The sequence below is a fragment of the Engraulis encrasicolus genome, chromosome 16 (genome assembly GCF_034702125.1).
Source record: "Engraulis encrasicolus isolate BLACKSEA-1 chromosome 16, IST_EnEncr_1.0, whole genome shotgun sequence".
Lineage (NCBI taxonomy): Eukaryota > Metazoa > Chordata > Actinopteri > Clupeiformes > Engraulidae > Engraulis > Engraulis encrasicolus.
In genome coordinates this window covers 11,519,587-11,546,971 of record NC_085872.1, presented here as the reverse complement: position 1 = coordinate 11,546,971, position 27,385 = coordinate 11,519,587, and the positions used below count along the sequence as shown (strand labels likewise).

The window sequence follows — 27,385 nt, the reverse complement described above, 5'->3', positions numbered from 1 at the left end:
TGCAACATGAAATTGTCCTTTAGTGCCAACAGATACTTTTGCAACATGATTTTTTTAAAAGAATTCAAGTGAATACATGAAATCCTAGCCAAAAAAATAAAATAAATCATGTTTTTTGCAGTTACAGTAAGCAAAACTATCCATTGCACCGAAGGACAGTTTCATGTTGCACGTCTTTGACCTGTGTGTGTGTGTGTGTTTGTGTGTGTTTGTGTGTGTGTTTTACGGTAAATATTATATGGATAAATGTTATAATCAAGTGATGATGACCTTAATTGATTTTTAGGCAGCCACATGTTATTAGCCAAAACCAGGGGGAAAACATTTCTTTCTTTCTTTTTCTTAGCAGTTCACTAAGATATGGCTGATGTGTGAAGAAACAACTGTGTCAACCTTGGCCTCAGATGCTATATATACTAGTATACTAGAAGAACAGTGGTTCTTAACATGGGGTGCGGGCATCCCCTGGGGGTCCGCCAGAGATTTCATGGGGTGCACGGAATTTTGTTTGTGTTCTGGCTGTGAACAAAATTCTGCTTGTGAACATTATAGACCAAATAAGTCAAAACGTGTTTAGGTCCCCATGTAGCCTAATGGAGTAAGCCATGATTATATAATGACAAGTACAAAATATTTACAGCATGTAAATTAATGATATATATGATTTAAAATTAGTAATTTTTTACTAATATTTACTAATATTTTAAATTACATATCGCAGGTTAACAATGTGAGGAATTTTAAAACAATATATGTAAATAAACAATAGCCTATCAAAGATTATTCTTAATATTTACAGTTTGTACAAAATAATCTATACCAAAAAACGTACAATGTGTAAATAAATGATAAGGAAATGTAAAACAGTTACAGCTTGTAGAAAATAGTCGGTCATTCTTTGAATCACTACGACATCACAAACAATACAAAGCGTGTAATACTAGAAGCACTCAGAGAGCGCAGCAGACCTCCGCCAAGGAAGCTGCTTGATACGTTTGACTATGTTACACCCTAAGTCTTTCTGCCTTCTTTTTGTGGAGTCCTCGCAATTCAATTTCTGGTCACTAGTGGCGTCTAGATATATTGGCCAGCAATGGTGAAAAATCTTTTAAAAGTCCGGGTTCCGGTTCGTGATCCAGATCACCACCCGAATTTAATCACTTGTTCCTTGTTCCTCCCAGTTTTGTCCAAATCCCTTCATTGGTTTTTGAGTTATGCTGCTGACAAACAAGCAAACAGACAGACAAACAGACAAACCAACGCGACCAAAAACATTATCTCCTTGGCGGAGGTAAAAATTGGAAAATACAGATGTTCTCTGTATTTTGCATCCTGTAATTTTACAGAATGTGTGTGATTAAATTAGATTAGATTTAGATTAGATTTGAACTTCATGTATCCCTCCCCAATGGGAAATTCGTATCCCATTCGTATCCCTCGTATAGATAAATAAAAAATAAAAATAGATTTTTTAAAAATTATAGTATAGATATATATACAGTTGAGGACGATATTATTAGCCCCCCTCCTGAAATTAGACATTTCTCTTGATTTCTCAGTAAGAATGACCATTATTAACCATTTCTGTTATTCTGGAAACAAATACACTGATGGAGATCCAAATCGCATGGATGCTGAGCATAGACGTTAAACACAGACTCTCAGTGGGATTGAGGACTGGACTATGAGCGGGTGATTCCAATATCATGGTTTTAGTGTCCTTGAAGAACCTCTGAACTAATCTAAATTTATGCTTTGGGTTACAATGTTGTTGGAAGACCCAGCAATCCAGATTCAGACCCAGACTCCCTGTGTCTGAGGCTGAATAACAGACTAAACTTGATGCCCCACCACTATGTGGAACTGTGGAAACTGCTTAGCCTCATTAGACCAAAGAAGCATTGGACACCTGCCTTGATGATTGTTATTGACCTGGCCTCACCTGGAGTTTTTCCCCCACCAAGAAAGACAGTTGTTAGGGCTTGTCATCATATTGGGCTTTGGGGCCATCATCACAGAAGAACCCCTTTACTAAAGGCAGTGCATATCAGAGTTTTATTGAGCTTTGCCTGTGAACATTTGAAAGTCAAAAATGAGTTTTGAACGTCTCTGCTTTCATCTGATGATATTCAATTGCACCTGCTTTGATGCATGAATTCTGCTTCTGTCAGGTGAAGAAAGGGATAGGCCTTGAATCGTTATAAGATGGTTTCCACAATTAAACATGGTGGTGGATGCATCATTCTGTGGCAGCCTCAGCCACAGGAAACCTTGTTTGGGTGTACGGCACCATAAAAACTGAAAATTATGATAGAATGTGGAAAGTGACCTTGCAAAAATATGCTCATAGAGGGAGCTAAGATCTTCACTGGATCTTTCAATAAGATAATAACCCAAAACTTGCATCCAAAATAGTTCAAATGTTCTTCAAAGATACCAAAACCATGGTCATGGAGTGGTTCAGACCTCAATCCTTTAGATAGTATTTGAAGAGTGCTGAAAATGAATGTCCATCCTCAACATCCATGCAATTTGGACCAGCTTAACTATTTGCGATGAAAAAATGGGCCAAAATCCCTGGTAGGACATGTGCCAACATAGTTAACAACTAATCAAAGTGCCTGGTGTCAATTTTTGTTCATAAATGGCACTGTATTGACTATTAATGATAAGGGGCTAATAATTTTGTCCTTGCCATTTTTACACTTTTTTTGTTTAAACTCATTGTGAAAATGGAAAAGTCCAAATTTAACTTATTGGATACTATCTCCATGGTGTATTTGTTTCCAGAATAACACACATTTATTAATAATGATCATTCTCAATGATCAATGAAGAGATATGTCTAATTTCAGGAGGGGGGCTAATAATATCGTCCTCAACTGTATATATATATATATATATAGACATATAATATATATATATATATATATATATATATATGGGTGATTGATATGCAGAAAAGTCTGTTCTTTGTCCTTGATTGACAATTTACAGTAAACAGTTGTGTGGCTCTTTTAGTCTATTACATAATTCTGCAGTGCACTCAGCCTCCAACTGAACATACTCTGCTGTTGGATAATGCTGGTATTGTAGAGTGAGCGCTCCTCTTTGTCCAAGATGGTGAGCAGTTTGTTAAGAGATCTTTTATCTGACACTGAAGTGAGGTTCTCCAGTTCTTCTCCCACAACAGAACCAGCTTTCCTCACCAGTCTGTCAATTCGCCCAGCATCCCTCTTCTTTGTGCTTCCTCCCCATCACTCAACTGCATAGAAAAGCAATACCTTGAATGATTGCAGCCTCCTCAGGAAGTATAGCCGACTCTGTTGGGTTCAGACGCTGTCTTCAGCCTCCTCCATGTCATCATAGACGTCTTCATCTCCAATGTCCTGCATTTCCATCTCCTGACCACCAAGGGTCAGCATTCCTCCTCTGCTCCTCAGCTTGACCCAGATCACACCAGCCACCAGCCCCAGCAGCACACAGCCCAGCAGTGGACCGTACGCCCTGTAGAAGGGAGAGTGCACCCCAAACACATCCCTGTACACCAGGCGGATGCTGCCCTCCATACAGGAATAGTCCTTCCAATAAGCAAGAAACCGTCTCCATGTGAACACCATGTTGTCTTCTGCTGTGAGGTTGGAGATGGTCAGAGTGTAATTGTGTTTGTTTACAGACACTCGGCCCCTGAACTTCCCCGGCATCTGTACAATGTCTAAACTAGAGAAAATATGTTCTTCCTCTGACTGCAGATCTTCTTTATGGTACCAGTAGACTTGTGTATCAATACCATCAGTGTCATTCACAGCTAAGGGCATAGACACACTTTCTCCATGAGAGAACGTCACATTCAAGGGCAGGGACTGAGGACACACAGAGAGGTCTATGATATTGAGTGTGCTACCGTCAAGCCTATTTTTACAAAGATACCTCCCAGAGTGCAGTTTGGACACAGCAGGGATGACAAGGGAGTAGTTCCTAGACTGGCTGCCATTCAGCATATACATCACTTCCTGTGGGCGAGTCACTTCCTGTGGCAGGGCTGGACTGGGACAACAAAACGGACCGGGCATTTTTTGCCTCAGACCGGCCCCACATACCGATAATTAGCGGAGCGCCGCCATTAAATTGACGTAACTAATGTCTTCTAGCGGAAAAAAACCCCTCTCTTTCAGGTACCAAAAAACTCCACTATACGTGCAGTGATCTCACGTTCAATTGTTTATGAAAAATGAATTTATGAATTGGTCATGTAAGCTGCCATAAAACCTGGAAGTTGAGAGAAGAGAGCCCCTAACAGATGGGGATGAACTGCCCTTATCTGCACCCTTCAGTCAAGTCAGCTCCTTGGACACACACAAAGAGAGGGGGGCACATACTTATTCTAATGTTAGGCACATACTGTAGACCTTCACTATTGGGTTTGGAGCGTCTTGCTTCAGATAGTGGTTTAAAAAGGTTTGCAATGTACAGTCTGGGAGGCAAAAATAGTTAACTTCTGCCTCAACAGTCTGGCTTGACAAGACAAGAACAGAGGGATAAATTATTAACTACAAATAATACAATACTTAAACTTAATATTCAAATGTATATTTATTGGTATTCAGTTGTAAAGAAATCCTGCACACTGTCCATTCCTACAACAAACTTTTTCTGAAGAAGTTCAGATCACCGAAATGTTGTATTAAAGTGTGTTGGTGGAATGGACAGTGTTCAGGATTTCTTAACACTTGAATGACAACCCCACCAGCCCAACCACAGAGGTGTGTTCTTGAAATATTTATTGGTAGTAACAATAATATGCTTAGTGGCTACTCACTGGCTACTCTACAGAATCACAGACAGCACCATTCCACCACAAAGACAGCAATTAGCACATGCCTGTGAATATTTTGGCCTTAAAAATGAGCAGAATGTACAGGAGGAATATAAAATGAAGTCTCAGGAATTAACCATAAAGTTTACCATTAATCTCCATTTAGTCTATCATAACAAATCTATATATTTATCACATGGACTATTAGAGCATAGGCATATACTTACAAATCTTCATTGGTACACATTCAACTTGGAAAAGGAAAACCAAAAGAATGAAATACAGTGCATTGTCTCTGAGACTTTGTCTTCCTCAGGATAGGCCTATAAAAGCACACATCTGCTTCTATGTGTTAGTGTTGTCGTAATGTGCATGGCAACTGAATATCATCCATACCACTGGAAAGAGGAGAATGTAAGCTTTCGAATGGTACCCCACATGTGCCAGTTCACAGCCATGATGTCTATACAAACATGCATCAAAGAGTGTGTGTGGGGAAAATGATGTTTTGTTGAACCGCTATTTGCGATTTCGTTCGCTATTACGCGTTTTTTTGGGGGCTTGAGTCTATTATATCTGAGGGAGCTCCTGGGCTGGCATATCATATTTCTGGCAAATGCCACCCTCTGCCACCCCTTAGAACCGCCCTGGCCGAGGGCCGTCAACATGACACCGTGGGCCGCCGGTCTCTTTTGTAAAAAAAAAAAAAAAAAAAAAAAAATTTTTTTTTTTTTTTTTTTTTTTTTTTAAAGAGGGGCATCGGCCCTCGAGGGGCGTCGGCCCACCGGGAAAATGCCCGGTATGCCATACTGCCAGTCCACCCCTGTGCCTGTGGGCATATGACGACCCTACTTGGTTCCCTGCGTACCTCTGAGTCGTTTGGGCCGGTCTCATAAATTCTGGTATGTGTTGTCCAGCAAACGTTTTTATTGATGGTCTTGTGATTTGAAATTCAGGGAAGGGTCACATTGTTTAACTCATGAGTGAAGAGATGTCTCCAATACGCCCATCTTGCTTTTTTATAACTCAAGCACTGGTCCTCTCTCCAAATCGTGCACCTAAACTTCTCACCAGACATGCCATGCAGGGTGACCCGAGAGCTGTTGAGGTCCAGTTGCAGTATGCCCTTCAGATCCTCCACCAGCGGCTCCAGAGAGGAACTGCTGTCCAGCACCACAGAGCAAATGTCTCTGGACAGGTACCTGTTGAACGAGTACATGTTATTGCATTATCCATAATCTGCATTATCCATTGCATAACACATTCTCCAGCACCAGAGAACTGTCGAGATTCCTGTGGATTTGAATTGCAATGTGTTACAGGCATACATTGTCCAGCACCAGAGAAAGGCCTCTGAGAACTCTGTGCTTTTACAGTAGATTGCAATATATTACTGATAAAGATTACATTGCAGAGGAAACTCAGCCAGATCAATACATTAGCCAGCACCAAATTAAATTCGATTCTGTTATTTCCCGTTGTAATAGTTAATTTAACCACATATTACATCAATAAAATGGTGGCAAGGACATCAACACGTTCTTCCATCAGCATTGACTTAACTCTTAAATCGAATTTTTCTTGTGACTTGTGTTTTAAAGGTACACTGTGTGATATTTAAGTAGACTATTTCCATAATCCATGCTGCCCATTCACAAATGTGCAACATAACCCTAACCCTAGATGTAAGTACAAAACTGGTACACACCGGTATCACACTGGTATTACACAGGTATTACACATGTAGTACATGTTATTAAATACCATAAATAACCATGTTTCAGTGGTTATTACACTGTACCTAATGTGGTAGATCCAGGGGTGGACTGGCAGTATGGCATACCGGGCATTTTCCCGGTGGGCCGACGCCCCTCGAGGGCCGATGTCCGTCTTTAAAAATAAAATAAAATAAAAAAAAATAATTTTTTTTTTTTTTTTTTTTTTTTTTACAACAGAGACCGGCGGCCCACAGTGTTATGTTGACGGCCCTCGGCCAGGGCGGTTCTAAGGGGTGGCAGGGGGTGGCATTTGCCAGAAATATGATAAGCCCAGGAGCTCCCTCAGATATAATAGACTCAAGCCCCGAAAAAAAACGCGTAATAGCGAACGAAATCGCTAATAGCGGTTCAACAAAACATCGTTTTCCCCACACACACTCTTTGATGCATGTTTGTATAGACATCATGGCTGTGAACTGGCACATGTGGGGTACCATTCGAAAGCTTACATTCTCCTCTTTCCAGTGGCATGCATGATATTCAGTTGCCATGTACATTACGACAACACTAACACATAGAAGCAGATGTGTGCTTTTATAGGCCTATCCTGAGGAAGACAAAGTCTCAGAGACAATGCACTGTATTTCATTCTTTTGGTTTTCCTTTTCCAAATTGAATGTGTACCAATGAAGATTTGTAAGTATATGCCTATGCTCTATAGTCCATGTGATAAATATATAGATTTGTTATGATAGGCTAAATGGAGATTAATGGTAAACTTTATGGTTAATTCCTGAGACTTCATTTTATATTCCTCCTGTACATTCTGCTCATTTTTAAGGCCAAAATATTCACAGGCATGTGCTGTCTTTGTGGTGGAATGGTGCTGTCTGTGATTCTTTAGAGTAGCCAGTGAGTAGCCACTAAGCATATTATTGTTACTACCAATACATATTTCAAGAACACACCTCTGTGGTTGGGCTGGTGGGGTTGTCATTCAAGTGTAAAGAAATCCTGAACACTGTCCATTCCACCAACAAACTTTAATACAACATTTCTGTGATCTGAACTTCTTCAGAAAAAGTTTGTTGTAGGAATGGACAGTGTGCAGGATTTCTTTACACCTGAATACCAATAAATATACATTTGAATATTAAGTTTAAGTATTGTATTATTTGTAGTTAATAATTTATCCCTCTGTTCTTGTCTTGTCAAGCCAGACTGTTGAGGCAGAAGTTAAATATTTTTGCCTCCCAGACTGTACATTGCAAACCTTTTTAAACCACTATCTGAAGCAAGACACTCCAAACCCAATAGTGAAGGTCTACAGTATGTGCCTAACATTAGAATAAGTATGTGCCCCCCTCTCTTTGTGTGTGTCCAATGAGCTGACTTGACTGAAGGGTGCAGATAAGGGCAGTTCATCCCCATCTGTTAGGGGCTCTCTTCTCTCAACTTCCAGGTTTTCTGCCAGCTTACATGACCAATTCATAGATTCATTTTACATAAACAATTGAACGTGAGATCACTGCACGTATAGTGGAGTTTTTTGGTACCTGAAAGCAGGCGCGGCCGGTTCATTAAGGGCAGATGGGCAGTGCCCCCCCAAAGACTCTTCCTCTGAGAAAAGTAGATCCATTCAGAAATTGTAGATAAAATATGTATTGCAACCTCAATCACACTGGGAATCGTATTACATCAATGTTGTAGTTTGTGACGATCTTTGCGAGTGGAATCGGGTTTTATTTTTGTTGAGAAGTCTAGTTTACACCTAGTGTGGCTGTTTAACGTTAGGGTCTATGGCCACTGGCCTGGGCAGATTTCTCAGCGCCTCAGCTAAGCCCGGCCCCCTCGCCCCGATCCCATTCTACAAAATTAGCACTGTAGCCTACTTAGCATAATATCATAAGCGCGACTTTATGGACGCTATCAGGGCAGATGTATGATCTGCCCTGACCAATGACACGGTGGCCCTGCCTGCTTTGAAAAAGACACAGCAAACATATTACTCCGCTCATCTCTAACCTGTGGGATTTTATTAACTCCATTGCCGCAAATTTCCCTCACAAAATCGGTGGATTAAACGGATAACCATGTCGGATTTGACGAAGGATATGTGTTGGCTGGTGATTAGGATTCACGTTTGGGGTAGGTACAGTTTGTAGGCCTATATTTGCTATTGCAAAGTCTAAGGTTTTATGACCGAAGTCTTTGCATAATGGGTAACTGTCTGTTATTTAATGAAATTTGAGGGCTTGCAATGTTGAGACAGCAAGCAAATGTGAGCTTCGTAAAGTATGCTGCTGCTACCCCCACGACTAGCCGACTAGTTGACGACATTCTCTGAGAAGCTGCGTTGGGCTTACTAGTTTAAAGCAAAGCGTGAGGGATTATGAATCAACCCAGGGGAAAAAATACTATAGTTTACTACAGCACTTACTACAGTATAGAATACTGTAGTTTACTATAGTATACTACAATATAGTGTGGAAAATACTATAGTAGTTGTCTAGACATTGTAGTATACTATAGTAAATATTATAGTAAGTCACTACATATTTTACTATACTACAGTTTACTATAGTTTACTATAGTGTACTACACTACAGTGTGGGATTTACTGTAGTAGTTTGTAGTATATTATGGTAAATACTATAGTGAGCCACTACACATTTTAGTGTACTACAGAATACTATAATTTACTACAATACAGTGTGGTATTTACTACATTTCGTCTCACTGTATAATAATAATAATAATAATAATAATAATAATAATAATAATAATAATAGTAATAATAATCTGATGTCCGTGAAATATTTCAAATTTCAACTGACAATATGAGCCACGCTGCAGAAAATGTTCAAGAAGTCGGTGAAATTAAAGCCTGTAAGGTAAGTTAACTTAAAAAGTTCATTGTTTTAGTCCCATGTCTTTTTTTCATACTTTCATTACGTACACGGCTCTGGTACAGGGGATAGCAACCGTTGTATTGTTTATGGTTGCTATAGTGATTTGAAATGACTTCGCATACTACACACAGTTATGGTAGGTCCCACTGCCACTTCACAACTATGTTCAGTTCGTTGAGAGCTAGTTTCTTGTTAGAAATTGACTCTATTATAAATGTAACTTCGTTTTTTAAGTGTATAACATGTCCTGTTCAAGTTACATCATAAAGTTAACACCATGGGCAGTCTGGTTTACTGCCGTTAGCATTATGCTAATGGTTAGCGTTATGCTAACGGTTAGCGTTATGCTAACGGGTTAACAACAAGAATCATGATTTGTATTCAATCAGTTGTTAACTTTGTGCGTACTCAAACTGTTTTTTTTTTATTTGCCCATGTGTAATTGTCACTACTTTTTTATTTTTCAGTGCCATCCAGTAGATTGGAAGCAGCTGAGAGAGGAGAACCGCAGGCTGCAACAGGAGAATTGTTCACTGAAACTAAAAATAACACTGAAATGTAATGCTATTATTATTCAATAAATGATCACCAGTTTAAAGAATGTTGATTTCTTTGGTTCTCATTTTTCGTATTTTAGCAGTCTGTAAAAACATTGTGCTAAGGGTAAGTGGTCTTATTTTGTATGCAGTTAATAATTGGTAGTGTTATGGTTAAAATGGCATAATGTAATGTAATGCATAGTGTTATTGTATTATAGTATTACAATTATAGTATTAAAGTTATAGTATTCTATAGTCAACTTCTATACTAAAAAGTATAGTAAACATTTTGGTATTTACTGTAGTATATTGCAGTTTTTGTGGTATACTGTGGTAATATGCATGTAGTATACTGTAGTAACAAAACTGCAGTTTTCTGTAGTAAACTACAGTTTACTGTAGTAAAAAAACTATAGTAAGGTTCAAAAACACTATAGAATTTACTATAGTAAATATAGGGTATACTATAGTTTATTTACTATAGTAAACTATAGTTTTTTTTCATGTGGGAAGGCTTCGTGAAATAGGGAAACTGGAAGTTATTTAATGAAATATCTTAGCTTATTGAGCTTGGGATGTTGTTGACAGCTTCATTTATGCTCAGTATTGTCTGCTGTGTCCCCGAAAAAGCTAAAAAATACACTTGCACCCGGTCCTGCCTAGCATTGCAGAACAGGAGCGAGTCTGTTGATGAGCTCCCCTGTTAAGTTTTAACCATGGCTACTCGTTTCGAAAAGAGTCACGTCCTTCCCCGGTATTGATGGCATTTGGTTCTGTGGTGCATTTAAACCGGCAGCAAGGGGACGACTGGCTTAATTGAATAGTGTTGCAGGGCTTTGGTTGCATCAATGTAATGTACGAATGGTGAAGGCGAGATGCTGTGCTGTGCTAGCCTTTTCCTGATTGCTGTTGCTGACCGGTTGCGTGGAGTGCATATGTGTCGTGTTGCTTGTCGCAAACTCCAACTCCGCGAGCAGACAAAGCATTTTTCTTGTAATGTCTTAACATGTGTATGCAGTCACTCTGCTTAAATGAGCAAGAGAACTAGCTGCGTGGAGAGAACTGTCAAAAACAGCTTTCTTCAGAACAGAAGTTGAACAGATAACGCGCATGCCTGGTGCGGTGTATCACGGGAGGTGGAGTTTTACTAACACACCAAACACTATGGGAAAACGCTGTCCTGTCTTGCCTACACACGCAATGAAACTCGTAAATTATACCGTATTGATTTAATTATTATGGACTTGATCGCCAAAATTTCTGCCCTGCCTGTTTCCCCAGCCACCGGCCGCTACTGCCTGAAAGAGAGGGATTTTTCCGTTAGAAGACATACGTCAATTTAATGGCGGCGCTCCGCTAATTATCGGTATGTGGGGCCGGTCTGAGGCAAAAAATGCCCGGGCCATTTTGTTGTCCCAGTCCATCCCTGGTAGATCCACTGTAAAAGTGAACCATTAAAATAAAGTGTAACCGCTTATCTGCATTTAACATCAAGAGGATGCCTGTAGTTGTAGCCTACCTGTACACCCTGAGAGTAGTGCCGTTGCCCAGGGTTACATTCGGCCAACATAGCTCCACACTGCTAAGATCTGCCACTTTTTCGCTAGACACAAAAGTAAAGCTTTTGAAACGAACAGCCATTTTCTGTGCACAGACGATAAGTTGGTAGTCTGTACTGTGAGTTATGTTCCCTGATGTCCACCCGTCCAGCCTGTAGGGCCCCGTCTGGGAGACGTTGCTGATTGTAAAGATGTGGTATGTGCCGTGCACCTGACGGTCACATGTGATGTTGTAGCCATCGGGTTGTGGACTGTCTGACTGTGAGCAGTTGGACAGGAGTAGATCTCCATCTTCATCAACCCTATACAACACAGAGTAGTTCACCTTGGATCCCCATTCAGGAAAAAGGCTTATAGTTTCACCTGGCAGTCTAAAGATGGTGTTGCAGTGTGCGCCAGTGATGGACACCAGCAGGAGAAACGTCCTTGTGTAGGCAGATCCCATCATTCTGAGCTCCGATATTGTATGTTCCGTTTGTGTCGACAGAGGCCTCTGGCAGAAGAAATGTGCAGTCTCCCCAATTACATGAGAGAGAGAGAGAGAGAGAGAGAGAGAGAGAGAGAGAGAGAGAGAGAGAGAGAGAGAGAGAGAGCGCGCATGAGAGAGAGGGAGCACAAGAGAGAGGGAGCATGAGAGAGAGAGAGAGAGAGAGAGAGAGAGAGAGAGAGATGATTTGATCTGTTTCTTTAAACCTGAAAAAAATGAATTGCTTTAGTCAGTAGTGAGAGGCTTCCTGTTCTCAGTGTAGCTGAGATGTTGATAAGACACGTGTGCGTGTGTGTGCGTGCGTGTGCATGTGCGTGCGTGTGCGTGCGTGTGCGTGCGTGCGTGCGTGCGTGTGTGTGTGTGTGTGTGTGTGTGTGTGTGTGTATTTGCATTCAGCAGCAGCAACACTTATGTTCTCATATAGTAGCAGTGGGAAGAAGCAACTCCCTATCTACTACTTCTTAGAAAACATTTATATCATACACACACACACACACACACACACACACACACACACACACACACACACACACACACACACACACACACACACTCCTCTTCCTTCCTGCGTCTTCCTCTTCATATCTACCGATCACACTCTCTCCACTATTAGCCTATCAGCATTAGGTTGGCATGGCACCAGTGATGTCATGACCCCTGCACTGCCCTGGAGAGAGTGGAGCCCTTACTGTGTTCATAATAATAATAATAATAATAATAATAATAATAATAATAATAATCATAATAATAATAATTAATAATAATAATAATAATAATAATAATTGCTATTGTATTATGTGATAATAGATTATATGACCATTGTTAACCACAAATATTCTATCATGTGATAATAGATTTCTAAGACCTGTGTGAAAATTAGAGTGACTTGAGTGATGCATAACAGGTCCATACTATACTCAGAACCATTCATGTTCAGAAAACGTGGTTTAACGTTGTGTGCAGTGTTCACTTGTGTACTGCATCACAATGACAATGGAGTTGGAGTTTACATACAGTATGTACTACAAGTAAGTAGGCCTATATACAACTCTCTCTGTGTGTGTGTGTGTGTGTGTGTGTGTGTGTGTGTGTGTGTGCGTGCGTGCGTGCGTGTGTGTGTGTGTGTGTGTGTGCGTGCTTCCAGAGTGTCAGCTGGCCCAGATTCAGCCTCAGCACTGGTCTGTTTTTTTAACAACAGTTAATTTTCAATGAGGACAGAAATCCATCCTATATCAATATCATCAGATAGGCTATTTTAGATATTTGGATGATTTGAATGAGCTAAATGTGTTTACCATGCATCTGAACGGGACGAGCCCCGACCGGAAATTCACTGCTGAGTCTGATTCTAAATGTGTGCATTTCCTAGATATGTGGATCACACTTAAAGACGGGACACTGACCATAACCCTCTATCGAAAGGAGACTGACCACAACTCTTTCCTGTTGGAAAGTAGCTCACATCCAACTGCTCTAAAAAAGGACTACCCAAGAGCCAGTTCTATAGACTCAGACGGATCTCTCACTCCACTGAAGAATATGAGGAGAATCCATTAGACATGAAACAAAGATTCCTGTCCAGGGGTTACCCTATGGAAACTGTGGAGGAGGCATATAACATTGCCTTGTCCACACCACGGTCACACCTCCTGGAAAAAAGTGTTAAAAAAGAGAAAAAGTTCTCAGTCTCTTGAATTAACACTGGCAAATTTACTGTGTACTTTCAACCCGAAATCCCACATAATTAAAAACACAATCATGAAATACTGGCATCTGCTATGTGATGATCCTTCACTCCAGGGTAAATTTGAGGACCCACCTTTGTCTCCAGACGGGGTCCCAACCTCAGGAATAAACTGTGTAAGATCTACTCCCCCTCAAACACTCTTAGCCCCCCTGAGGGATGGTAACCACTCATGTGGTAGTTGCTAAATGTAACAGTACACACAAGACCCGCACTTTTAAACATCCTAGGTCTGGAAAAAGTTACAGTGTGAAGGGTTTTATTACCTGTAAGACAAAGAATGTGATTTATTTGTTAAGATGTCCCTGTGACAAGGTCTACAGTATGTGGGGAAAACAGCACGACGCTTAAAACAAAGGATCAGTGAACAACATAAAAGTTCAATTAAACGTGCTGATCTGAATTATCCTGTGGCCTGTGACTTTGTATAGTGTGCCCACCCTGTCTTTTCCCTACGGTTTCACGGAATTGAGCAAGTTACATTATCAAGGGGTGGGTATATTGATAAAGTGTTTTGCCAAAGGTAACTGTTCTGGATCCACACTTTGGATGCCCTACACCCCAAAGGTTTAAATGTTGATTTTGATATGGGTGTCATGTTATGATTGGAGGCATAACTCTTAAAGTCTTGAAACAATTTATGAAGTTGTTTTTACTGATGTCTTTGCAGTTATCTAGAAACTTACACTGTTTGTATGTATGTGGACTGACATGTAAATATATTGTTTTGGTGGAGGGTAACTCTGGTGTATTGATGTAATTTTTAAGCCTAGCTACCTTAGGTAGAGGATGTATGACAACCAGGAAGAAGAGAAAAACTACAACTCCCACTACACCAGTGCAGGTGTCACTGAACACCTAAGTAAACCGAAAGCTTGGGGATTTTAGTGTTCAGACATTTTTCTTTCAATTTTACACGTTTTTTGCTTATGTTTGGCACCTTTTAATCGAAAGTGCGGTGTGATCCGGTTAAACACAGCCTCAGCACTGGTCAAAAGGTGACGAGAGAGCAGTGCAGTGGGACGGTACCATAATCTGGGTACCCCAGTCATGGTGGAGGATGGGGGAGAGCACTGGTTAATTACTCCCCCCACCAACCTGGCACGTCGGGGGCCCAACCGGAAACCTTTGGACTACAAGTCTGATGCCCTATTACCCATGACTGCCCTGCCCTGTAAGTAGCCTATTACATATGTTTGAGTACCAGGGGCGTAAAGTATACCCCCGCAGCTCCCGCGAGGCAGGGGGGCCCATACGAGGCGGGGGCTCCACATGGGCCCTTGACTTGAAGAAACGGGCCCCCTCCACATGATATTAGGCCCTCTTTTTCGTTCGGGGGCCCATTCTTGGTAGCTTGCAAGGGGGCCTGAAGTACTTGATTTACGCCAGTGAACAGTATTTCTACTACTAATATACAACAAGTGTGCCTGCCCGCGCACATGCACACACACACACACACACACACACACACACACACACACACACACACACACACACACACACACACACACACACACACACACACACACACACAAACACAGAGAGAGTGAATATGCAGTGTAAATGAGTCAAAGAGTCAAATTCACATTAACATTTTGACATAGGCCTACTTTTTATTATTACACATATATGGGTGATTCCGCCAAAAGAGTGCCATTTGCTGGTTGAAAAACCTTAAAAATAAACTTCAAATTTCATTCAATTTCAACATAGAAACTGTTAATGTACACATTTAAGCATTCAAAAAGAGCACTGGGCAATCTCAGGATAATTAATTTAACAGTTTTTACCATAACACATTGTTATTTGAGTAACAGCAATTAGGGTAACAGCAATGAGGAATTAGCAAGAAATTAGCAATTTTGTGAAATCTGACCACATGGCATCCATGCTAATACTTTTTTTGCACAGAACACATTCTTCACATTTAAGTGAACATTTTACTTTTGTTGTCATCAAACACTATCTAAAGATAATTAAGGTAACATGAAAACTACACGAGAGAACTTAGTTTTGGTCTTCCCATGGGGCACCTAAGTCACGCCTTTCTACTTCCGATCTATGGGGCTGGAGCGCTCAAAATTTTGAGTGCGAGTTAATGGAGCGAGTCAAGCTAAATCCTCATCCCGTTTGGCATGTGCTCCGGATTTCAAATATGATGACAGTGAATTTGAAAGGTTTGGATTTGCGTCGTAAGACCACTCATTTTCGGCACGCAAGAAACGTTATTTTAGCTTTTGTGCAAAACTGTGTTGGAGACTACACATGCGCCTCGCATATCTGACGTGAACCGAGGCACAGCCAACCCTACCGCTGCACCGTGGCTTAAGTGGCTGCATGTCGGACATGCGACGTCTGTTGTGTAGTCCAAATAATTACATATTTTTGCACACACACAACTCAAAAATCGCTTGCCAAGTGAAGTCAACAAGCACACCATTGGTTGTTATTAATTCTGAGGCACCGCATATGTGTGATCGACGGGGAAATGCGAGGTGGGTCGGAAAATAGCTTTGATCAGTCCATTACAGCCCAGTCAAAAGTTTTTGCGTTGCCAGCCCCACAAGCCACCTGGAAGGGGTGGAGACTTAGGTGCCCCATTGGATTCAGGAGATCCAGAGTCATGAATAGTTATCAATGGCTCTGAGGAGATCATGTCACTTCAGGGTGAAAATGTCACTAGTGGGAGGGTCCCAAATTTTTAGGGGGCGGGATATACATGGGTAACAGCACTGAGTCAAAACCTGGGGACACGACTAAAATGTGATTTTTAACCAAAATAGAATTAATTTATTCTTTTAAAAATACAATTAAAAGTATAGATGGATTATATAGTCACATATAAAGAAAAAAAAAACAGGTTTCGGAAGGATTTCTTTATCAATATTTTGTGGTAAAGTGTTGCACTTCACTCTGGGGACACACGAGAAAGACTATAAAATAGGGTTTTGGATACATTTTTATCATATTTAAAAATAATATATTTACAAACTTTTCAATGGATCATGTGTAGAAAAGTTTGCTTTATAATGGAATGTAATTTATTTCACTTTATTCATTGATTTTATACATTTTATTTGCTGGGGACACAAATGGCACTCTTTTGGCGGAATCACCCATATACTCGCACACGCGCACACACACACACTAACACATTTTGATCATCAATAGTTTCTTTGTGTCAGGATAGAAAAGGATGTTGGTGAGGAGGGTTCTGAAATGGCAGGCTCGACACATGCGGGAGAAATGGCATGTATAACTACACATGACCACTAGTCGGCAGATGTTACCTACTCCAGAAATAGACCACTCCATGCACGAAAAAAGTTCTGAGAGGCACGCCGAAACAGACCGAGTTGTAACAAGAGAGCTTTGAAGGGAGTAACGCGGCTGTTGTACTCTAGAAACTTGTTTGTCGCTACTTATTGACGATAAGACTAACTGAAGCAATGGCTCAAGCGATGGCAGGTAACCAGGACATTTTCATGTGTCCTATTTGTTTGGATCTTCTCAACAATCCGGTGACTCTTAGCTGTGGACATAATTACTGTTTGCGCTGTATTGATGGCTTCTGGGATGAGGAAGATGTGAAGGGCGTCTACAGCTGCCCCCAGTGTCGAAAGGCTTTCCAGCGAAGACCCGTTTTAAGCAAGAACCTTATTCTTACTGAGCTCATGGAACAAATGAGGAAGACTGTAGTGCCAAGCGCACCCCCTCTGGAATGCCCTGCTGGGCTTGGAGATGTCGCGTGCGATGTCTGCTCTGGAAGGAAATACCAAGCTGTCAAGTCTTGCCTGGATTGTCTGATGTCGTACTGTGACACTCATTTACACGCTCACAACGAACTTGTTGGTAGAAACCACAACATTATCGAAGCCACGGAACATCTAAAGGAGAGGATTTGCCCCACCCATAAGAAAATAATTGAAATATTCTGTCGCACCGACGGGAGTTGCATCTGTTATCTCTGTGGGGTAGACGCACATAAAGACCACGACACGGTCACGGCTACGACAGAGTGTGATAATTTAAAGGTAGGAGAGGACTTGGATTTACAAATGCAGACAACTAGGCCTATTATTCAGGTGGATGGGGGCCAGCCAACCGAGTTCCATGAGTCCTGATAATGCCTGTTGCTCTGTGCGTTATGGTGACACCAAAGAGTGTGGATACGTAGCCTAACTATCTTTGGTGAGACGGACAGAACAAGGGGAAATATAGCTCTGCGCGTAGAGTGTTCATGGTCAGGGAATATAAAAGCTAAGCTAATTGTGCACCTATGAAGGATGATGGTATTGTGGGAAGATATTGCCGTGCCCCTGCCTGAGATTCGTGAATTGACAAAATGAAAAAGACTGAGGAGGAGGGTGTGGTCTACTCTGCCCCACCCAGCAGTAAACAAATGTTGGTGGTGGACTTGGGCCAGAGCCACCAGAGGATTTTAGCCTTGCCCTAGTAGGCATTACATACAGATCACAACTTAGCTGATGAACACTATGGAATAAAAACACATTAAGACCTTGTTGGTAGGGTCTGACAACACTTAGCCTACAAGCCTGTTTCATAGTAGGCCTACTTAAAAAAATCTAGGCTAAGGAGCAACAATCTTGTCTTTCTAGATGTACACTGTGCAGATTTTAATCAGAACTATGTAGGCCTATAGTTATTCTGATAAAACTAAATACAACTTCAGAGAGTTAGCTTCAAAAAGAGACCAGCTCCTACTACAGTGGTCATTTAACCCCTAAACATTCCTGGTAATTTGCCAGAGGGAATGCCTGAAAAATGCACTCATTTTTAAAGACACAAGCAAACGTTTGGATTGCTTCTTTAGATTAGTCCTCATCTGACCAGATTTTACCACTGAGTCTGGAATATGGTTCCTATGCAGTGTCACTGCGTTCATTGTGTCTGAGAGAAGTAATTTGTGGCATCAACTAGGGAGAAATAAGCATCCATTTTGTTTGGTAAGTTGCGTTGCAGTCATAGATCAGGTGGTCTGTGGAAGTGCATAGTCAGCCTTCTCCAGTATGCACTATGTTGAGGTCAGTTCATCCATTAGGGACTAGGCACAAGGGAGGTGAAGCCCCTTAATGCACACCATACCTCCAGTGGCACGCTGTAATAGTCATTGAAAAGGTAACTACCCCAGTACTACAATAGCCTACTATGACATAACACAGGGCCTTTAGAAATGCACCTCGATTTGGTCATTGCCATTCTGGTAACAACACATTTGTAATGCTGTGTCTTAATGGGTTAATAAACAGGCCAATTGGGCCAAAGCAACAGGGGGCCACAGGTGTCTCCCGGGCCCAGGCACCACTAGGCCTTGACTATATGTCTCCTCGACTACATTTCATACACAGTCAGACCACAGGTCTTTACCGGGCCAAGACAAACTAAACCATCCCCTCCTGTGTGTATACTACAGTATTTGCTACTTTAACCCCTTTTCTGAGGTGTATGCAACGCCATAGAGTGGTTTCCATTGACATGTTGATGTTTGCCTCTGTCTCTGTTATTTGGTTCATTTTTAGCCCATGTGTTAAAATGGATGACTCTGGGCATACAATCTGCTCAAAAAAAGGGGCTAAAAGTACCAACTAAATCCCAAACTTATCCTTTGAACCCATTTTAGCCTACTGTAAGGCACCTGGAAAAACGCCTGCTTGAATGCCTAAGTCCTACAAACTTAATATTTCAACCTCTGATATAAAACATGAAATGAGTTGCAGCAGAAGAGTTGGTAGAGCGCTTCTAGTGTCCCTCAAAACCAACTGGTGCTCTTGGAAGGGGTTCAATGTTAAAAAAAGACTGAAGGAAATCATCTTTGGTCCAGGCACTTCAGTTGGTTAATGTGGTAAAAAAAAAACTTTATTTAAAGGGCAAATGCATTGAAAGACGCCAACACGTTTCGGCGCTGTGGCCTTCATCAGGGTGTGATGAAATTAGTTGCATTTAAAAGCTAGGACCCTTATCTTGCATTCGAATGTGTTTATCCAGCTCCAGGTGCCAAAGGTCAAACAACACAAACGCAGCATCAGGCTAAAATGGGTTAAAGCAACATATGGGGCCAGGGCTTGGTGCTGCACAGTGCTAGGAGGAGCTAGGGGACTATCTATAACAAAAGATGGGGCAAACACATTCCTGTTAAATGAGTAAATCCCCCTGACACTGAAGCCTGACTGGATGTTGATTGGTGCTGTATATAGTGGGTAGACATGGCCACAACAATGCCTGGTATGTCACAGACTGACATGGTTGTCGCTGGGTTTTGCAGTGTCCAGTCATTACTGACACACCATCATTCTGCCATCCAGGGAGCTGTAATATGTACTATGGTTGCCCAATAGCAGCAGCAGATCAAGAAAAAAATGGTTTTGCAGACAGGGTTAACAACTGACAACATTTTTCAAAGATTGCTCAAAATGCTGCTCCACTTGTTAGATATGTAAACCAGGAAACTCCAGCCTTCATCAATACTGCTCCTCTTTGACGTCCAACAGGCCTCTTATGAAAGCAATCTCTGTTATTGACTTTGGGGAAAACAGGGTAGAGGGGATGCTTTCACCAGTGGCTGCAGAAAAGCCCAGACTGATAAGTGGTTCTTTTTTTGCAAGGGGCTGTCAGACTGTCCCAATTCTTTGTGACCCCTCTAGACCTATGGCCTATAGGCAGTGGTCACGTTTGGGATTGGGCATATCGCAGCAGTCTGCTTGGCTGCATGGGCACTTTGCCATTACAATGCATTCTGGTTAGAATTTTCCAACCAGAATGCATTGTAATTTCGGAGTGCGCTGCACAGACTGTTAACTCGGTCTTGTTGTCACATCATTCTTGTTGTCATGACGATGTCCAAGTTGTCGCAGAACATGGCAACATTAACCCTGTTGAAGCTTTAGGCTATTCTTGTGGCCTTAGGTGATTGAATGAAGAGTGAAAAAAGTACCAGACAGAAAGCCACTGAACCAGTCAGCACTGGCTTGACTAGTGTAATTTTCTGTGATTGACAACTGCTAAGCCAGGATGCACACTTCTTTGTGAGGGAGACGAAAATAGATATATATACTGTATATATATATACAGTAATAGACAACTGGTACTGAGGCAGTGGATATCATCATTTGCCATTTTTTGCCAGTAAAAGGCCAAGGTCTTGGTGTTGATTCTTTAACCCTTTAAAACAGCACTATACATTTGCTGTTACTAGGATTGCAATGACCTAGTCGTAGTGCATTACTAAAAGGCCCTCTGTTAAGTCATAGTAGTGTAGTACTATGGTAGTTAACTTTTGAATGACTATGGCAGCGTGCCACTGGCGGTACAGTGTGCATCAAGGGGCTACCCGTGTTTGTCTGTTGCCTCCTGCCTTTGTCTGCTGGTCTTCTGACCCCGTCTGCCTTTCTCTTCAGACACTTGAGACACAAAAGACACAATTGTTTGCACAGTCGGTTAAAAAAAGGAGAAGAAGAATAAAAACACATGACAACAAGCAGCCCTGTGAACTACGACACACCATTCCCCAGTTAATCCCCAGTTTATTCCAGTTATAGTAATTAACTTCTAAATATAAAAATTGACTCTCACCACAGCACCACCTGATGTGTCTGGAGTAAGCATTGTGACAACCAACCTGTGAGGCAAAGGTCTGGTCTCATATGTGTACTGTATGAGTAGTAGTGGGTATGTACAGTATGTATTGGTGTTGGGTTACTGGGTCCACCAGTCATAAACACTGACACAGATATATAAACACCATGCAAGGCGTTTGTTTCCAACCACAGCCAGGAACCATGCCAAAAAGGAACCGTATCAAAAGCTGGATAGCAACCTGTCATTTGGGAAAGGTGTAATTGCAATCCCATTGTTCAATTGTTGCCTTGTTAAATCTTCTAATCTATATTATTATCATCAATAACAACAATGTTATTAATAATATATTTTGCTTTAATTTGCTTAAAACAGAAGGAGGTGGGCCAGAGCCGGAAGAAATGGCAGCAGAGGATCGCTGTGAAGGAGAGGGAGCTGCAAGTGTTGATAAAGTCTGTGGAGAATCTCAAGGTGAGAACTGACCAGGAGGGATAGGCCTACACCAAGAAGCTGGTTCATTAGTAAACCTTGGGCCTATACTACAAAGCTGATTCAGGAGTAAACCAGGTTAAGTTCAGAGGTAAATATCTAATGGAAGAGCCCGGTGCCCAGATTATTAGATGATCCTGAACTAGCTTTGTAGTATAGATGTTTTTTTGTTTATCAACACAGTGTTGTTGCAAACAACGTGAGCAAATTTTTTGACTGACAGCGGTTTCCAACTATCAGAGTTTGAGTTGTGCGAAGCTAGTTTCGCGCAGTCAGGAGAAAATTAAAATTTAGAACCCATGTATAGGCCCCAGGTATAAAGGTAACCTTGAGGTCGTGTTGAATTATCTAAAAGAAGAGCCATCATTTTCTTAACTAAAGGTCAAGGATGCTTGCAGGTACTTTATACTGTATCTATGAGCAGGCTTACCACTTCCTGTAAGATAAGTAAATCTGGTTGATTATCACTTCAGCATGTTCTTAGTATACTGTACCCCAAGAGAAGAGGAGACCTTTGCAAGTGCTTGTCAACAGGAGTGAATGGTATGGAACATTGAATTTAACCCCTTAAAGCGCGCCGTACCTCCAGTGCCACGCTGTACTAGTCATTGAAATGTAACTACCACAGCACTACAATACTATGACACAACACAGACCCTTCAGTAATGCACCACGACTTGGTCATTACCATACTGGTAACAACAAATGTATAAAGCCGCGTCTTAAGGGGTTAAGCTAAAAAAAAAACCTATAAATGTTGCTATTGCATTACAACATGCAACGAATGAAGAGCCAACGTGAGGAAGCACAAATGTAGTGTGCAGACCAACTTTTCCCCTCCTAACTCCTTCACAACCCCAGATGTCAACAAATGTAAAAACTGCCTCTGACTCCACACATGTTCCCACTATCAGTTTCATACACAGACTGCTGTGGAAGAGAGCGAGAAGATGTTCGATGAGATGATTCAGTCCATTGAGAGACGGCGCATTGAGGCGATAGAGCAGCTCAGGGCTCAGGAGGAGAAGGAGATAGGCCCAGCGCAAAAACACATGGAGAAACTCGAGCGCGAGATCGCCAAGCTGAAGAAGACCGAGGTTGACATAAAGCAGCTCACACAGACACAGGATGCCATCCATTTCCTCAAGGTATTTTCACATGAACTGATTGTGTTTGTATTTTTTAATTTCCAAATGGCGGACCATGGAGAAGATCCCCCGTTTCATGTATGAAAAGTGCAATTTTCCCAGTCACAGTGAAAACTTAGAATTTGATGGTGGTGGTAAGTATTCATGAAAAAGGTAACATTTGTGAATGGGCAGCATGAATTCTGTAAGTAAACAACCAAAAATATTACACAGTGCACCTCTAAATGTATTGTGTTACCCACTCACTCACCTCTTCCCTTTTGCTTGTAGAATTTCTCCCCTGTCCAGGATCCTCCCGAGTCCAATGTGCCTGCCATGAAGCTCAGCAAAAGCCTCTCTTTTCACACCGTGATGGATAGTGTCTCTGCACTGAGGGACCATTTGGTGATGATCATGAACAAACCTGCATTAGGTTAGTCTCATATCTATCATGTTTTAAATGTGGCTTTTTTATACCAAGTTGGGGAGGAGACTTGTATACCTTCCCGTACTCTAATATACTGTACCTACTACTTTACTTTCAGCATCAGCAACCATTTCAGTTGGGAGGTGTTGAAATTTGAAATGATGGCATCTGATTTTACCCAATCGCTAACATCTGGTCATGTAGTATAATAAATAAAGTACTGTATATATAAATATATAATACATATGCTGTATATAAATGTGTGTGTGTGTGCACTGCCATCGGCAGCTATTCCTCTGCCACTCCTAACTTCTCTGATGGTGCATTAGGAGCACAGCAAAGGTATCCTTCTACTCTTCTGTTATCCTGTAATATGTCTACAGCTGGAGACTCACAGTATCATTTTGCCACGCTTGAATGTGGAGCATACACTACGCATTGTGGTGTTCATTATTTAGCCCAATGTGATTTGTGTTTTCTGTCTCAGTTCCACATGTGCAGTCCCTTATTGCTGAGCCAGTGACCAGAGAGGACTTCTTACAGTGTGAGTTTGGCACACGTACGCGTAGACACACACACACCCACACCCACACACACACACACACACACACACACACACACACACACACACACACACACACACACACACACACACACACACGTGGAAGCTGTATCCCCAAAGCATGTCAGGTAAAAGATAAATCGTTTACATCGCTGAAGTGTAGGCTATAACAGTTCGACATAATGTTATACATCTACAAAACTTACTATACTTTGGTCATACGAGTAAATATTAGTTTATTATGAACAACACGCATCATCTTCATAATTCCTTTAAGGCTACATCGGTCTCCAGTCTTCGACGTAACTGAATGAATTAGCAATAAACAGTTTCCATACGGTTGCGTTTCCATACAGGTTACCTACTTATTCGCGAGCCTCAATGTGTCACATCCTTTTTAAAATCTGCTATTAATAACCATGGCAACATAGCAATAAAATTGTGTGGGACTAGAAGTACTTTAGACAGGGATAGCTTGCTCTGTATTGACGGATGTTACTCTTAGCCACAGAAGAAAAAAACAGCATGACCAATGCGAATTTTACCAATGCAAGTAAGAACATGCAAACAAGAGAATAGTGGTACTTTCATTAGATTTCACAGGCACGTTAGAGAGGGAGAGTGTGCATGCTGTAAAATTAGGATAAACATCTCCCCAAAAGTAGTTTTTGGAAGACGGGATGTCTGGCTATTAATTTGTTTCCTGGATTGCGAGCTTTGCCCTTTGGCTAAACAGAGGGAATAGGCTACAGTGACTTCGACTAAAATCTACGGTCCAACCTGTCAATAATATCCAATTGCCTACAATTCACAAGACGACTTGCCTTGCCACTTCTGTGCACATAATGAGTTATTGTTGTTTTGATGAGGACTCTCTTGCTTGTGTTATTAACCATGGTGTGAAAGACATGGATATAATCTGTTTGTTTGGAAACAGGGCCATTCTTACAGGCTGCGCCATAGCCGGTTTACAGTTAAAGCCTCTCCACTCACGACTCAACACTTTTCTGGGTGGTACTGCACTCTAGGAGCGCCAACGGGAGAGTGCAGACTCCATTCGGAATGAATGGTCTGCGCTCTCTCGACAGCGCCCCTAGGTGAACTGCAGGCATGGATCGAGTGAGTGGATAGGCAGTAACTGTAAACCGGCTGTGGCACAGCCTGTAAGAATGACCCTGTTTCTGAACAAACTATGCGCTATCAAAGTTGCCTATGCCTCGGTTTACATGTCAACAACCTTGCGATCCTACAGAATGAGGTACTGAGTAACTTTGAGCCTCGTAAATGGGGGGTTACTTTGGTGCCGACAGACTCACAGTAAAAGAAAAATGTTAGCATCAGCTAGCTAGTGCTGGAATTCTGAAAGCAGGGGACATATGGAGGTGGAAAAAGTTTGCGCTGAGTATCAAGCTCTAACACTATTTAAACCATGTCACACCTGATTTCTCCTTTCACCTTCATGAATATTTATGAAGCCTGAGGTAGAACCAAGCACGGTTCTAATGTAAAAGTGAAGATTGTCTGCCGGTCCACTTTTCAGAGATAAATGACTTCTAATCCCCATGTCAGAACTGGAATTGAAGAAGCTTTTGGATTCATGATAAACGTGTCTTGAATCTCCAAAAGTATATCGACTCTCTTGACTCTCTTTTTGTTTTTGTCCTCTCGATCAGATTCCTGTCACTTCACAATGGATCCGAACACAGCATTCCCACAACTCCACCTGTCAAGGGGCGACAGGAGGGTGGACAGGAAACGTGACAACCACAAATATCCTAACCATCCAGACCGATTTGATGGGTGGGGCCAGGTGATGTGTAGAGAGGGTGTGACTGGCCGCAGCTACTGGGAGATTCAGAGGAGTGGGTTCGTGGACATAGCAGTGGCGTACAAGAACATCAGCAGGAAAGGACAAGGTGATGAGTGTGGGTTTGGATGCAATGAACAGTCCTGGAGTTTCGTCATCAACAACAAATGTTCTTTCTCACACAATAAGGAAATAACTAAACTTTACTCAATTAGCGACTCCAAAATAGGAGTTTATGTTGATCACAAGGTGGGAACTCTGGCCTTCTACGGCATTAGTGATGATAATTCAATGAGTCTTCTGCACAGCATCCAAACTAATTTCACAAGTGCACTCTACGCTGGGTTTTGGTTAGATACTGGCTCAGCACTAGCGATTTTGTGAGAACTCTACATGTAAATTGCTGCATCTGTGGTTCATTCAGTGCAAGCACACACACACACACACACACACACACACACACACACACACACACACACACACACACACACTAGTACCACGACTACTAGTCGGCAGATGTTTCCTACTCCATAAATAGACCACTCCATGCCCAAACGCACACTGAATGTGTGCATAGTATACACATGAACACAAAAAAAATAATATATCATATATTTTTTTAACATATAGTATTTTTAGGGCAATATGTAAACGGGACCTGGACCTGGACTTGAGAGTACTGTATATACTCTATATAGGCTCATGATTGTAATCCGTTTTCATCTCTGTTAAAACATTCATAGAAAGTGATGATATCATATTGGGTTTTCACTCCTGGTCCCTGTCAGCCATTTAAGTGAACTCAAGTGTAACTCAGCATTTTCTGTGCATATGTGAACGCTTTAAATTGTACCCAGACCCCTCTGAAGTGAACCGTACTGAGACCTGTATTGATGTAGTCTCAATAGGGTTCACTTATAAGTCCTGACAAGTTACACTTGTGACAATATAATCACTTCGGGAGAGCTCTAGAGCAGTGTTTCTCAACCTTTTTTTAGGCGAGGCACCCTTTCAATTCATGAAAAATGTCAAGGCACCCCAAACCAACAAGCCGTAACATGGCATCGCATCCGATACCACTCAAGCTTAGAAAAGTAACACATTTGGAGACGTCACACGACCTACGTTCGAAGTTGCAGTTGACTGGCGACCTATATTTACTTTATTGTGCGTAAATGGTAGATGAAAGATTCCACTGACTAGCATTAACTTATCAATTTAAACAAATATGTACTATTATGTTACATCATTTATTTATCAGCCATGTTTCCGCGGCACCCCTGAGGGGGGCCCCGGCACCCCTGTTGAGAAACACTGCTCTAGAGGACTGGGTTTGACCAAAAATTGGACTGACACACCATAGCCTGGACAGGAGAGGAGAGAGCAACTGGTTCTTTTTGTAATACACTCACAATATGAACAAAAACAGAACTGAGTCATTTTGCTGTCAGTTCACTTTTTGGTCCACTTAAAGAGGACTGAGTTCAGATCACTTAAAGAGGACTAGGTGTGAAAATGCCCATATGTTGCACTAGATTTACTCTCCTTTAACATTTATGCAATTTTTATACTGTATTTTTGGTTTTGGTGTTGGAATGGTGGTGT

The 27,385-nt window shown here is 41.5% G+C and overlaps 1 protein-coding gene and 1 long non-coding RNA gene across 2 annotated transcripts; both read left to right on the top strand.

Moving 5' to 3' along the window:
* Nucleotides 1–9,544: 9,544 nt before the first annotated feature.
* LOC134466289 (uncharacterized) lies at nucleotides 9,545–10,047 on the top strand. The gene is made up of 2 exons (XR_010038264.1): nucleotides 9,545–9,582; nucleotides 9,914–10,047. It is a non-coding gene; the product is annotated as an uncharacterized LOC134466289 (long non-coding RNA).
* A 6,851-nt stretch (nucleotides 10,048–16,898) lies between these two features.
* LOC134466288 (tripartite motif-containing protein 16-like) lies at nucleotides 16,899–26,419 on the top strand. Its single transcript, XM_063220189.1, has 6 exons — nucleotides 16,899–17,809; nucleotides 21,744–21,839; nucleotides 22,772–23,005; nucleotides 23,276–23,417; nucleotides 23,899–23,955; nucleotides 25,647–26,419. The coding sequence occupies exons 1-6, from the start codon at nucleotides 17,225–17,227 to the stop codon at nucleotides 26,162–26,164; spliced, it is 1,632 nt and encodes a 543-aa protein (XP_063076259.1). The 5' UTR covers nucleotides 16,899–17,224; the 3' UTR covers nucleotides 26,165–26,419.
* Nucleotides 26,420–27,385: the final 966 nt, after the last annotated feature.